Source organism: Gymnoscopelus braueri, assembly GCF_963280865.1.
Source record: "Gymnoscopelus braueri genome assembly, chromosome: 23".
Lineage (NCBI taxonomy): Eukaryota > Metazoa > Chordata > Actinopteri > Myctophiformes > Myctophidae > Gymnoscopelus > Gymnoscopelus braueri.
In genome coordinates, this window is record NC_137625.1 from 21,280,585 (window position 1) to 21,296,675 (window position 16,091).

At 42.9% G+C, this 16,091-nt stretch overlaps 1 protein-coding gene across 1 annotated transcript in view; it reads right to left on the reverse strand.

Moving 5' to 3' along the window:
* Positions 1 to 9,153: 9,153 nt before the first annotated feature.
* The window catches only part of chrm2a (cholinergic receptor, muscarinic 2a), a gene marked incomplete at its 3' end in the record, with an annotated part of 70,976 nt that continues 64,038 nt past the window's right edge, over positions 9,154 to 16,091 (reverse strand). The window contains exon 2 of the mRNA XM_080420866.1: positions 9,154 to 10,693. Within this exon, the coding sequence (XP_080276992.1) occupies positions 9,154 to 10,650 (1,497 nt within the window). The 5' untranslated portion in view covers positions 10,651 to 10,693. The remainder of the gene's footprint in view (positions 10,694 to 16,091) is intronic.

The following is a 16,091-nucleotide window of genomic DNA, read 5'->3' on the forward strand; positions in this document are numbered from 1 at the left end:
CATTCCCTGTGTCCTATTATCCCCCCCCCCCACCCCACCCAACAAATAAAGGTAGAAAAGATGGTCAAGGCATTGCTTATTTACTTCTTGTGTAGCCATAATGCAGTGGTGTAAAGTAACTAAGTACATTTACTTAAAGGGGTAGACCACTCATTTTCAACATTGAACTATGTCTTTAATACACCTTAGAGCTGTTGTGTGGAAATAAGAAAAAAGTCCCCCCCCCCCCCCCTCTATGTTGCCTAGAACTGGATAATTGATTGAGGTCATGTGATCAGTGACATACGCAGGGTGTACTTTTGGCTGAGGGGGCGGAGCCAAAACAACACCACACAACAGCTCTAAGGTGTATTAAAGACATAGTTCAATGTTGAAAATGAATGGTCTTCCCCTTTAAGTACAATTTTTAGGTACTTTTACTTTACTGGAGTATTTCCAATTGTCTATACTTTTACTTCTACTCCACTACATCTCAGAGGCAAATATTGTACTTTTACTCCACTACAATTATTTGAAAACTTTAGTTACTAGTTACTTTGCAGATATAAAGTATTAAATTATAAAACATACATTAACCACTTTAGCCCTATTTTATACCTACAAGCTCGCAACGTGTCGCGATGCGACGCGTTGTGAGCTTGTAGATCGGCTATTTTCAAACATTTTTGTACTTTTACTTTTGGTACTTTAAAGGCATACTAGGTAACGTTTTCAACAAAACTAAAGTTAAATTGTATATCTTTTGTGAGTGGCAAAAGTTTCACAACACCCACTCCATGAATTTCACCCCCGGAAGCCTTTTATTTACCGTAATTTTCGCACTATAAGCCGCACCTGAATATAAGCCGCAGCAGCTAAATTGAATGATTTGTACATATATAAGCCGCACTGGACTATAAGCCGCGGGTGTAAAATCCATAGATTTAGGAGGTCCCCTAGTGGCCGTTAGCTGTAAAAATCCATAGATAAGCCGCACCGTTATATAAGCCGCAGGGTCGAAAAATGGGAAAAAAGTCGCGGCTTATAGTCCGAAATTTACGGTATATATTTTCTATTGAACGTGGACGGGGGGGACTTTCCCGGGAAAATGACGTTCCTGGCCAACGTCATGACGTCGTGGCCGACGTCGGCCAGGAACTACCGCAACGGTTTCCTGTTTGGCCAGGAACTACCGCGCTAATAACAAAAAGGAACCTCACGCTGATTTTAAGAGAATGTAGGATTGGAAGATCGAAAAAGAACAGAAAAAGAAAGCACAGCTCATGGTAACTAATGCTCCACTGGCTAAGAGAAACGATCCGTAGATAGTATAAAACAGTTAAAAGATCGCTTTTTGAAATGCTTCCGGCTTCCGGTGAAAACGAATGGAATTCTGGGTAATCGAGGACTACGGAAATTGTATGCAGTGACGGTAGTGACCAGCAGAGGTTGCTAGAAATCGTTATTTGTGATTCTGCATTGTACAACTTTAAGTACATTTTGATACCAATACTTTTGTACTTTTACTCAAGTATTTTTTTTATTTCTGACTTTTACTTGTAACAGAGTACTTCTACATTGCAGGATTGATACTTTTACTTAAGTAAAACATTTGAGTACTTTTTCCACCACTGCCATAATCCAAATAATAATCCAACATTTTCAAACACATCGCATAGATTTTTATTTGTAGTTCTTTCCAAAAGTATATGGCACAATGCTCACTCATGTAATTAATTTTACAGTGTCATAGGTGGCCAGTGATCTTACTGTCTCGTTTCATCATCCAGAACAAATAGTCAATCATAATGCATCAAAAGAAAAGAAAAAAGAAAAAGGATATCAATACCATTGTCACTGTACATTGGAAGGAAGTATCATAGTAGAGGGGAAGGGGCAAAGACAGGGATTCTGAAGGGGAACATTCAGATAGTAGGTATTAAACACATGTATGTACATTTCAACTGTACCGCATCCAAATTACATATAATTTATGTCCTATAGATATATATATATACACAATGCAAACAATAGACCGTTAAAATACATTTTTTTTCCTCTATTGCATGAGGAGCCACAAGCTACACTGAATCAATACACAATGAACCTCTACGTACTTAAGCAACTGAAAGATGAACACCTCCTACAGTATGTACATTTGACATTTGCAGCAGGCTATTGATATTTGATTTTAGTTGCACCTGTTCCTTATTTCCTGTGAAGTCCATGTGGGTCAAACAGATCAAAACCTCCACACACTGGCTGTTCCACAGGACCATTGTTCCCGAGATGTTAAATTGCAGGAGTGATAAAGGCTAGTCAGAGAGACAGCTGGCCTCCAGTTTCCTCTCAACGTGAGTGTCTCGTCCCTTGCTGTTATAGCTTTCAAGTAGAAACTATACCCAAGAAAAATACTACTCAATGTTGGCCTCTGGGCCACATACTGTAGCTTTAGCCTTTTTTCCCCCGCCTCCAGATATCCAGGTTGGCTTTTTAAAGTTTTACATTTTTCAGTTTGAAAATTCCACACAATAGTTTGAGAATGTAAAAGTGAAGAGCTTGTATCCAGTCATAAAATGTACAAGGCAGTGCTCCATTTCTTAACAATACATGCCCCCCCCCCTGCCCCCAGACATACAATATATTTATATCTTATACTTTCATAATCAAGTTCATCTTGACTTATACAAACACTTTCATAGTCCATAGCTTCATGTCCATATGTCTTTAGTAACTGCATCTCATTTCAAATGAGCATTTCTGGCGCCATCATTAGATATCTTCTGATTTGTAATATTACATTTTTTACAACAATAAAATAAACAGCTTTATAAAACGTGATATAAAATGTACAGGATAATGATCGTACTATTTACACGTGTGACGGTATAGGGATGATTTGCCCCACTGTGTACCTTTATCACACAATACTGTGCCTATAAGTGTGTCTTTGGAAGCCTTTTGCTTTTGAAAGACTAGTAAGGAAGGGAATAATAGAGAGATAGACAAACAATCACACTGTGCCTCTTCCCTGATGTGTGCTTTGTGTTTAGATGTAGACCTACATTAGATTTTTTTTTTACAAGCGTCCCATCAGATGCCTTCATGCTGTGGTGGCCTCGTAAAAACGATAAAGCAAAGCATACCCACACTGTCTCACACACTCACTCACGCGCGCACGTGCACACACACATACGCACACATGTCGATGCCATTTGACAGTGGAACATAATGGCAATGGTGTGTGCAGTGTACAGTACAGTTTCACACTCATCATGAGTAGACAAGCATGCAGGGATGTGCACACACATGCTTGCAGAGACAAACGCAAGCACACATACAGTACACACACACACACACACACACACACACACACACACACACACACACACAAACAGAACCCTCCATGCCTCCAACATAGTTTTCATTAAATGACTTGAAAGGTTTTTAAATGAGACGTTTAAGATTGTTCAGTCCGTTCGTGGTAGGAGCATAAAAATTATACTTTGTACAACAAGGTAAAAGGTAATTAGTGACGAATATTTTGTGCTTTTCAACATGCGTTTTACACTGAAGCCACGTTTAACTTGCTGCACCGGCTACACCCTTAAGCGCAGGAACTGTACACGCAATGTTACGATAAAAGAGCAATTCACGTTCTTGTTGTTCTCGATAAGGCACTTCAAAATTGCTTCATACAATCTGCCGATATATTTTCCAACACAGACAAAGCCACGCAGGCGCTGTTAGCATTAAAAGTAGCATAGTCAACCAATGTATGTTTCCTATTGTCGTGTCTCACAACCACACATGCTACCTTAAAGACCTTAAAACACTAACCTTATCAAATGTATACATTTTTACAGCTGTCATTTACCACTACATGGCTGCTACAACTGCAAAATTACTCCCAACTACAAACATGGCAGATTACTCTAACAGCGAGACTTCCTAATCTAAGGTAATCGCAAATAAACTTTGCGTGTCCTATGTTCTCCATAAAAGGAGTTTAGCCCTTTGACATAAGCCGTGTGAAGTGGAGCCCAGATAGCTCTTACGGCACATTATGATCTGGTGATTTCCACAGAGACAATGTTATGTCTTGCCAGAGGCGGATGAACGATAATATGTATGCATGTATCTGAGTAAGTAGACACAGATGCATAGAAAGCAAATGCACACACGACACTGAAACGCAATAAAACCCACACAATAGGCGATTGAACAGAACCATACCACATTGTGTTTATATTAATAGTGTGAGTTTCACGGGGAGACGCTGAAGTTCCTGCGGCGACCCTTGGCTGAACTGCCTGGAACAACTGTGACTTCTCCAAACATGGTCCATATGCAGAGCGACGAAGACTCCCCCCCCAACACACACACACACACACACACACACACACACACACACACACACACCCCCCCCCACACACACACACACACACACACACACACACACACACACACACACACACACACACACACACACACACACACACACACACAGCCCCTTTTGTCACCATGACTACACAGGCAAGCTTATCAGAGTTGCACAAAGTGGACACCTTGGGGGCTATCTGCCTGCCTCCAAATGTGTGCATGACAGCCATTCTCTTTGACACTGTCAATGAGCAGTCAGCAGTGTCTCATTCTCTCATGAACCCAGCCTCTCTCTCTCTCTCTCACTCTCTCACACACACACACACACACACACACACACACACACACACACACACACACACACACACACACACACACACACACACACACACACACACACACACACACACACTGCTGATGATGGCGAGGTTGCATTGCTTCACAACAAGGCAACCTGTAGTGGCCCCTTTGTTCCAGGCAACTCAGCCTCTTTCTCCGCGGCTCATGAACTGCGTTCGTCTTACGTCAACCGGCTGTAAGAAAGCTGGAACCCCCGGACCACCAGTTGTGTCGGAGGCCACTTAATTCTAACACCGGTATCACTCAAACGACAGCTTAGCCTGAGATTAATCAGATGTTCTGCAAGCCTCTTATACCCACAACTGAGACGTGTGACAGATGACACACAGGCACGGCACCCACTTATCACCGTGACGGATAGCTCCACGCTAAACCTGGATGGATGCCTTGCTTCCTGACAACAGTAGGCTACTGGGGTCAACCGGGTAACGCAGCATTGTGGGCTATGGCCTAGTGTTGTTTTAGACAGCAAATTTAGATTTTGTTTTAGTCATAGTCTTTTGAATAAAATGTCATTTAGTTTTAGTCATATTTTAGTCATCTGAAATGTTTTAGATTTAGTCTAGTTTTAGTCAACTAAATAACTTAAGATTTAGTCGACTAAATCTACAGTTGATTTAGTCGACTAAAATGTATTTTGGCAGGCCTTGTAATGGCTGGTTTTACACCTGGTTGCACGTTGAAAATAGCCGATCTACAAGCTCACAACGCGTCTTGTAGATCTGCTATTTTCAGAGTGCAACACCCGAGCGCAACACTGGATCTCTTCTCCACTCGTCCCTCACTAACATTTTAGTCTAGTTTTTATTTGTTGACGATATTGTCAATATATTCAGTCTCAGTTTTAGTCATCATAGATTAGTTTTTATTTAGTTTTTATTTAGTTTTCGTCAGTGAAAAAAGGTAGTCGAAAAAAGGTAGTTCGTCATTGTTTTAGTCGACGAAATCAACACTGGTACTATGGCCAACTTGTAGTGTCTATTTGATGGGACTTTTGATTGTACATTCCAATAGCAAACATACTTTTTCTGCTTAGCCCCACCAATTCATGCACATCTATAAGAGTTGTGAAATCTTACACCCAGTAATTTAACAGGACGGTGCAGAACAGGAAGAACAGAAGTGAAGAACGAATAGTAAATGGAGGCACATACAGTACATTATCACATTCACACATATACACACACAATGGTTAAAAAATATACAGGGTTTAGAGCCTGTAACAGGCTCAGGAGCAAGTGGGATACAAAGTGGGACAGGGGGGCGTGAAAGCACAAGTTGAGCGTGTAATGGCCAATCTTTAATCTCAAATGTAGGTGTGTTCCACTTCCGTAATCCCATAATCTGATCAGGCTCATGTGGAGTTTTCATTACAGGTTCCGTCTCAGATCTCTCTTTAACCCATTAAGACCGGGAACGCATCTGTGTCATTTTAGATTTTGGCTATTAAAAAATAGCAGATATACAAGCTCATAGCGCGGCACCGAGTGCCGCGCTATGAGCTTGTAGATCTGCTATTTTTGAAAAATCGTGAAAAAATATATTTTATATTTTTTTCAAAAAACTGTTAGGATTTAGAAAACATTTTAAGAGTCGGACTGAGGCCTTAATGGGTTAACAAGAGTGCCTCAAGGATCTATTCAGTGTATATAATCCTCTGTAACCACCCCCCCACACACACACACACACACACACACCATGGAAAAAAACCTGACAAATGGTGTCCAAGTGGTGAGCATACAATACATGAAGTTGGCAACACAAATTCAGGAGTCAGTCAAGACCACCTCGTTTGCAATCACTACCGCATCAATACACCTGCGTTTACAAGCCTCGCCTGTTTGTTCTGTTTCATAACTTCAACCCCCCCCCCCAATGATTTATATACTTGGTTGCGCGCATCATAGCCAATCTACAATGCTTGCTGGAAATAGTCGATCTTGTAGATTGGCTATTTTTTGGTGCACGACACCGGAACGCAACTACGTAAGTAAGTATAAATCAGGCCATAGTCCATTACGCTCACTTCTCTTTTACTTTCACATTCCATTCACGTCAATAAATCGTTTTAACCGTCGGTAGAGGAGTGGTGTTTTACTAGTGAATGTAACTGCACAGAAGAATCCCGAGCGCTCATTCAAGCTTAGAGTGTAAAAATGGACCTGTAAGGGTCAACCCGTCAGGATTTTATTGTGCGAGGAGGTGTCTGATGATCTTTTTATAACCACATGAACCCCAGGGTCCCGATTGGGGTGAACGTTCAGCGAAAACAGCCGATCTACAAGCTCACATCATGCTGCGACATGTGTCGTGAGCTTGTGGATTGACTATTTTCAGCCAAGAGATTTGCTATAATAAAACAGGAGCCTCCTTGGGGACCCCGGTCAACTAAGTATGGGTTTTAAGTGGTTAGATGAAAGGATTGAGTTTCCCTCACATTATTACAATAAATTAAGCACCACAATTATGTCTCCACAAAGAACAAATCTATGATGACCTGTGAATGATGTGATGCACCTCCTATTTAGAAGGAGCTGTGATGTACAGTACATGTAAAGACACAGAGATAGCCCTTATTTAAATCACAAGGCAGTGGCCCGTGATCAGCAGTAAACTCCATTCTTGGAGTGCAGACACGCACGCACGCACGCACGCACACACACACGCACGCACACGAGCATGCACGCGCACACACACACACACACACACACACACACACACACACACACACACACACACACACACACACACACACACACACACCTTCGGGTATTCCTGGTCATATCGTAAGTACAGCATACTCACAGCATGCTATTCCACGAATTCACTCCATTAACCAAATAGTACCAAATGGAGTCTCTCCAACACACATACAGAAACACATAAAATACCACAGCGCCTTGATTCCCTGTGAATCGGAGGGGTCTCAGAGGATAATTTGACAGCAAAAATAAATGTCTAAACTGTCACCATGAATTGAACATCATATCAACAGTTATGAAATAATGATACTCCTACAGGCGAACCCCAAAGTGTGTGACTGAACAATCTTGTTTTACGTTTTCTTTTTTCCTTTTTTTTTCTTTTTGTGTGTGTTTAGTTTTTTGCCTACAAAGTTTATTCAGTCGTCACTCTGAATTTCTACATGTCAGTCCATTCAATGTTACGCTTCATGAAGGGGATCTAGTAAGATGAAAGGCTTTTCTATTTTAATCTAATTCGTCCGTAGTTTGTTTTTGATACTCAATTCATTCAATTCACTCAGTCCTCAGCCATGGTGTGACCTCATAACTAACTAACTCAAATATAAGGGCTGGCACACAGACAGACAGGAAAGTAGGCAAGCAGACGGGCACACATGGGCGTGCAGATCCATACGAACACAAGTACACACACTCACTCACACTCACACGCACACACACACGCACACGCACACGCACACGCACACGCACACGCACACGCACACGCACACGCATACTGTACACAAACACACACAACAAACACAAATCCAAACACAGCACACATATTGTACACACACACACACACACACACACACACATGCACGCACTCACACACACACACACACACACACACACACACACACACACACACACACACACACACACACACACACACACACACACACACACACACGAACGCACACGCACGCACACACATTGAGTATACTGTAATATATACAGTTATCTACAGATATCATAACTGAACTTCAAACTTGTTCGGTCTGAATTCAGTCAGCCCTATTTTCCCAGTGAGTTATTTTGTACTGTGCGGATCTCTCTGCCTCGTCGTCCTCTCAGCATCATCGCATCACTTTGTCCTTTTTCATTCCCTTCAACTTCTCGCATGGTTCCATGTTTTGTCTCAAGAGCTGCATTATACAGCTTCATGTGTTCTTCAACTCTATTTTACTGTTCTGTGCTGCACTGGTAAGTCCTCAACACATCTCGAATTTGTGTAAAGTGCTACAACAAGCTATTGAGAGAGATTGGAAATGAATGATAACCGTTGGAAACGTAATTTAAAATGTACTCTCACTGTTTTCGATCAAGCGCACAAACATTTCTCACAAACACACACACGCGCACACACACACACACACACACACACACACACGCACGCACGCACGCACGCACACACACACACACACACACACACACACACACACACACACACACACACACACACACACACACACACACACACACACACACACACATGGGCTGGCATGCACAGTTGCACACACGTGTGCAGTTGCACACACACACGCACACACACGCACACGCACACACACACACACGCGCACACGCACACACGCACGCACACACACACGCACACACACGCACACACACACACACACACACACACACACACACACACACCCCTCAGATTTGTATCCCCAAGTCCGCACATTTATCTGGCTGACCTAATATTCTTGTATTGGCAGAGAAGAAGGTGTTTGAAGGTCTTTTTAAACGTGACATTACACAAGGCGTAACACGCTGGGTTTATGGTGCTGTTGATGTAGCACAGCCAGTAGCCGATGGTCCACACCGTGTTGGGGATACAGCTGGAGCAGAAGGTGTTGATCAGCACCATCACGTTGTAGGGAGTCCAGGTGGCCACAAACGCCACCAGGATGGCCATGATGGTGCGCGTCACCTTCTTCTCCCGCGACGGAGGCCCTTTCTTCTTCTTGGCCGGAGGCTGCTTGGTCATTTTCACGATCTTCCTCGTGACGTGGTTCTGCCGCTCTGTGGCGGGGACGATCTCCACCGTGGCGTTAGAGGGCGTGTAGCAGTCACCCTTGGGTGACTTGGTCTTGATCTTGATGCAGGTGAGCTTGGAGCCGCCCGCCTTGGCTCGGTGGCATGGAGCCGACTGGCTGGGCCCGGCGTCGGAGTTGCCCCTGCAAGGCACCGCTTCCTCCTCCTTCTGGTTGGATGCAGCCACGCTTCCAGATGTTGAATCGTTGGAGCTCTCCTTCTCTTCTCCGGGGTTGTCCCTGGTGACGTCCTCGCCCTCTGTCTCTCCCTCTCCAGTAGCCGTGGAGGGACCCTTGCCATTCTGCAGTTTACCATCATGCTGATTGGCCACGTCGTCGGTGGTCTGGGTCGGACATGCGCTTTCCCCTGGTACGTTATTATTGTTGGGTTTAGCAGCATTGTTCCTCCCCTGACCCAGTGACAAGGCCTCAGTGTTGGGTCCTGATGGTTTGCGGACGTCCTTCTTTACGCGGCTCTTGCTTGCTTTGGATATCCGCACGTAGAGCACAATCATTATGATGACAGGCAAGTAGAAGGCAGCGATGGCGGTGCCAAAAGTGACAGCCGCGTTGGAGAAGAACTGAATGTAGCATTCCCTCTCGGGTACCGTCCGCCCACCGACTATGAACTGCCAGAAGAGAATAGCCGGCGCCCAGAGGATGAAGGACATCACCCAGGCTCCGGCAATCATCATCCCTGCCATCTTGGTGGTCCTTTTGGCAGGATAGCTGAGGGGCTTCGTGACACAGAAGTATCTGTCAAAGCTTATGATGAGAAGATTCATGACGGATGCATTGCTGACAACATAGTCCAAGGCTAACCACAGGTCGCACACCACTGGCCCCAGGGGCCAGTACCCCATGACTATATAGACTGTATATAAGTTCATAGAGCACAGTCCAATAATCAGATCAGCACATGCCAGGCTGAATAAAAAATAGTTGTTGACAGTCTGTAAATTCCTGTTAACTTTGATGGAAAGCATGACCAGGATATTTCCAATGACTGTGACCAAGCTGAGGGAACCGGCCACCAACACGATGAACACCACCTCCACCGTCTTGTAGGGACTTTCATTCTCCTCCACGAACTGCGTGTCATTGCCCTCGGAGGTATTCCAGTAGGTGAAGTTGAATACATCCATGATGGCATTTGGTCTTTGTTCCCCGCTCCTACTTAGACGGAACCTGCAGAAGAGAACAAAAGAAAAGGGAATCTTGTTAATGAGCTGATAAACCTGCCGGCCTGAGCTCCTTGTGAGCCTGAGTGGTAGAACTTGGCATCGTTGTGGTATAGCAATCACTGTTACACACAACGCAGCACTGAAAAGTAATGGGCCACATGCTGGAAGCACCCCAGTAGCATACAGTGGATATCAACAGGAAGGGGGATGCTGGTCATACATAGCTGTACGCTATTATTGGTTTGAGGAGTGAGAGCCATCTGGAACAAGAGTTGGCAGATTATCAGATAAGGGATAGCTTCTCTCCCTCTCTCTCTGTTAGTGTCTCACCCTCCAGATAGCATGTTGTTTAGACAGATTCTAGGCCTGTAAGTTAGGTGTGATGTTCCACTCAAGTGACTAAGGTTGTATAATCAATCATGCTTTTTCCAACTGAAAGTCTAAGAAACGCAACCATATTACACAGATCCTAGCTTTCCTTTCACTGGTTGCTGGTGAGGTTCAGGTTGATTTTAAAGGGACTACACCATGAATTTTTACTTTTTCTTCTTTTTTTGTGTGTTTTTGGTCTCCCCTACCTCTCTTCTATCCTCAAAAATACCCCAGTTTGAACACTCAGGCTTTCACAGCAAATCTGGGTTTTCTGTAAAGTGGTCTCAAAACAGGCCAAAATCAGTTCTAACCCAAAAAATAATTATACATTTTATTTCCCTTTTTTTTTTCCCCACACAGAACCAGGAGATAACATGCATTCAAACTGGCTCAATAGCGCCCCGTGCCAAACAGGACAATGTGGTATTGCAGGTGAAAGTGCTTTATAAGCCAGAGAGAAGTTAGTTGGAATGAGTATATATATCTGAGGCTTGATTTAGGCTCAAACCTTTTGAAAAACGTTTGAGGGACATAAACAATATGATATTAAATATTATTATTATTTTTTTAATTCATGGTTTAGTCCCTTTAAATATTTACTGACTTTTAAATTCTTGCCAGGCCAGACTCCCAATTACATTTTAGATATGCTGGTCCCATACAAGCCTGTATACAAGATCCTCTCTTGATTGTTTATTAAATGTTATTTGTTTTATTGCTGTTTAGTTTACCATCTGTTTTAATACTAATGATACTGACATCATCAGTATCATGGTCAGTATTATGGTCAATATCATAGTCAGTATCATGTCAATTTCATGTCAGTATGATGGTCAGTATCATGGTCAGTATCATGTCAATATCATGTCAGTATCATGGTCAGTATGATGGTCAGTATCATGGTCAGTATCATGTCAGTATGATGTCAGTATCATGGTCAGTATCATGTCAATATCACGGTCAGTATGATGGTCAGTATCATGTCAGTATCATGTCAGTATCATGGTCAGTATCATGGTCAGTATCATGGTCAGTATCATGTCAGTATCATGTCAGTATCATGGTCAGTATCATGTCAATATCATGTCAGTATCATGGTCAGTATGATGGTCAGTATCATGGTCAGTATCATGTCAGTATCATGTCAGTATCATGGTCAGTATCATGTACCATCATCGGTAGGCAGGTTTGGTCATTTCAAACTTTATTTTTTATTGCAAGAACGATTCTATTACAGCATTCTAACTTTCCAGGAAGAGAAAGGTTGCAGTTTATATTAGCTTGGAATCCCCACTGATGATGTCACTGGTAGACAGGTTTCTGAACTGTCACAGCTCACCAATGAGACACAGAGTGAGTAGAGAGAAATGGTGCCATCTTATAATGAGCATTACTTATCCAGGACCAATTATGAATAATACGAATGTAAGGTTGAAACTGGGTGAAGTGCTCCTTTGGTTCTATTTAAAGTATCAAAATCACCAAATCATGCACACTTATGATGCAGCTCCCCATGTTCAACCAGCTTGTGGTTATTGGTAGCCTACTGTTTAACTACAGTATGCCTATTACTGCTCTGCTGGTTACCGAGTTGAGCGGTTTCCTTTTATTGTCTCACTTGCTTTTGTCCGTTTCCGTACAGTAATTGTTTTGTCATACTCTTTTTGCAGATTTACCACTCGATCGAGTCAAAAGTTAACAACGCATTATGGCTGGCACTCCACCCTCGCTAGAGTGCCTCTTCTCCAATGTTCCATTTAGGCTTGAGCAGTTGAGCAGTTACTAACTAAGTGAACAGTCACTTATCTGCTCCGCCAGAAATCCCTAATCACCGCATTAGGCATGCAGCTAAGCTGACCTAATCCCCATAAAATGTTTAAGTCCAAAGATTTATATTCCAAAACACACAACAATACAAATGGGACCCACTTGTGACTCGCTGGAAACAAGTGGATTAGAGAAACGAAGGGGATCAGCGGAGATGTTCAGAGGACAGAACTCTGTGCTCTTTGTCCACCTCCAGTCGCCTTAACCTTTATCCCACACCTGAAACCTGACATAACAGAGCAAAATCCCTGGCCCTGCCAGAATCAACTAAAGAGTTATACATTTCTTCTCAGCTGAAAAAAGGTCCCAGGAGACACTGGTCTTGTCTTAAAGCTTCCTTCTGCTTGTTTTGAGTCATACTACTGTAGCATTGCTATTTAGCTTTGAGCCCTTTGTTATGTTTTATTTCAAAGGATGTCTTAAACATCAGATTGTGGTTTTACAGTTTCCTTGCAGTCCTCTCACATCATGTCCCATACAAATCTACCACTATACAGCAAGTAACCACAATGGCTTTTCCGCAGACAGACAGTATAGTGACAGAACAAAGACGTCTTCGCCGCAGTGTTTGACTTGTAACACACGTGTCTGCTGCATCCAGATGCACCGCAGCCCCACAGAGTATAGCAGTTAAAGTCACCTGTGGAGAATGCCAATTGCTCTCTGGCATAGCCATCAATCACAAAGGCTACTTCTAAGTCTCTCTACTACTCCTGTCAGTGAAAGAGAGTAAAGTGCACACAGACACATAAAAAAATACCGTGACTATTTCCTAAAGGATAGTATTCCTCTTATTTTTCTACTTTGGCTCAATTCCCCACAATTTCCCCCACTGACATCCTGTAGCCTAAATAATGACACTCTCTTATACCCCTTTACCCCCCCCCCCCCCCTTTTTTTTGTGTGCGATCAACGCACTTTCTTTACTTGCTTAGTTAAAGGAACACTTTGCCAATCTTCAACCAAAATAAATCCCGTTGTTCTGAAGAGATCAATAGTATAGTGTCATCGGGCCATATGGAATGTACGCCCAGTGACGTGAAACGATGCATTTGATGTCGTCGTTCCGCAACATTAACATTTTGCGGAGAAACACAAAGAAGACAAAGCTGTATATTTTTGCCACACTATATTATTGATCTAATGACATCAGAATGATGGGATTTAAGTTGAAAATGGCCAAAGTTTCCCTAACATTATGGCAATGCATTCTGCAAGCCGCTATTCTCCCCCTCATTTAGTGTGTTTAAGAAGTGTGAGCCAGGTCAGTTGGTGCCGAGGGAGGATGTGAATAAATGAGTTGAGCATTGTTCTATGTTTGGACTTAGGTGTTCCTGGGGCTGGCTCACTAGAGCTGAAAATTGCTTGTGCCCTTTGGGAGTCCAGCGGAACGACCTCTCAATTTCTCCAGAACTTCTGTGCCTTTCTTTGTCTTTTCTAGTTGGCCAACAATGGCTGAAAGCCCTTTTTAAAACAAAAGTATCAAAGAAATAAAGGACTGCCTTGGTGACAAAAGAATCCCACCTTGCTTTGTAGCTCACTGCCTGTCTGCCAGAGATAGACCACACTTGTTGTTGCTGTCTTAAACACAGGAACCGTATAGCATCTACTCTGGGGCAAACATTTGGCGAAAACGGCAGATCTTCAAGCTCACAACACATCAAGAAGAGTTGGTGTACAGTGAAAGGGCAACTAACACCAAGTATAGAGCTCTGGGGGACCCCAGGCAACAGTAAAACACAATATAGTACAATCATGCTTGCTCTTGACACAGCATGCATATGGAAGACACTTAAAATCAGAAGAGAGCTTTGAAGCAGCACTTAAAGTGATGCATTACACTGACTCCCCAGCGATCAGGTTCCCATTCCCCATCTCTGAGCACTGATCCAAGGTAAAGCCCAGGGCCTTTGGCCCCCTGCCTCAGATGATTAGATGCATTTTTATTGCTGTCCGTCTCCACGGGTGTTTGCGGGGTTAGACCCTCGTTTACGGTGCTGTTTGTGGAGGAACATGACTGGAATGCACAAGCTATCATCACTGCAGTGCAGCTGGTCCGCAGGGGGTACAGATCTATATAACGTTCCTCTCAATGGTATTACACTCCATGGACTTTATCGAGGCAGAAAATATCACTTGAGTTGCACATCCTCAGCTCAAGGCTTCTCTACTCTGGTGACATTAGCTGCATAGATATCAGTTTTTTATTGCATGCTTGCTAAGACTGTTTGGCTCAACTGAACTGGACTAAATTCCAAAATGTTTTCACTGATCATTAAATTGCTTCACCCTAGTGGCTTTACGCTGAATTTGAGCAAAATTGTTGATTAAACATCTCTACAATGGCTGCACCCCACTCCACACAAAGCCATTTGGTTTCTGTGCCCATCATTTCACTGAGACTGCAAACTGTGTCCTTATTGAAAAGGTGACATCTTGGATAGGAACCCATGTGTGGGTGCTGTGTTACTTGATCTTAAGAGGGCGTTTGACACCGTCAACCATGATAACAATTTACAATTTACAATTTAGCAGACGCTCTTAATCCAGGGCGATTTACAGTAAGCAAGGTAAACGTCCTCCTAACAAAACTGTCATATCATTTTTCAATAGAAGAAATACAATGGTTTCAATCCTATTTAACAAACAGAAAACAGTGTGTCATGGTCGACGGTGTCAGATCCCCTTGCTTAGACAATCCTGTTGGTGTCCCACAGGGATCGATTCTTGGGCCCTTACTGTTTTCATTATACATAAATGATCTCTGCCTGATGTCTGTCCCAAGTTCAATGTACATCAACTTTGAAATAATATCATAGTCTCACATGTGCTTTGAACAATTAAGGTTCAAGTCTGGTTAAGAGACACATGTTTAATTTCAAACGCAAAGAAAACGGTTGTATGTTTTTCAGCAAACGGCAGGTGAAAGGGAAAGGTGTTTCTGGAGGGGGAAGAATTGGAATTGGTCTCCCAATTCAAATACCCAGCGGTCATATTGGATCCAAACTGACTGTCAAAAAAACACGTCCAGAAGACAAACATAGTCAAATCAAATCTTAAAAATTTTAAACAGATTATATCACACATTGAATATTGTTTCACAAACCGGTCGTTTGCTGGTGCCACAGTCCTGCAACCAATTGAACAACTTCAAGTTCAAGTGAGCCATCAAGGTCTTAGACAAGATACCAAACTCATACCAT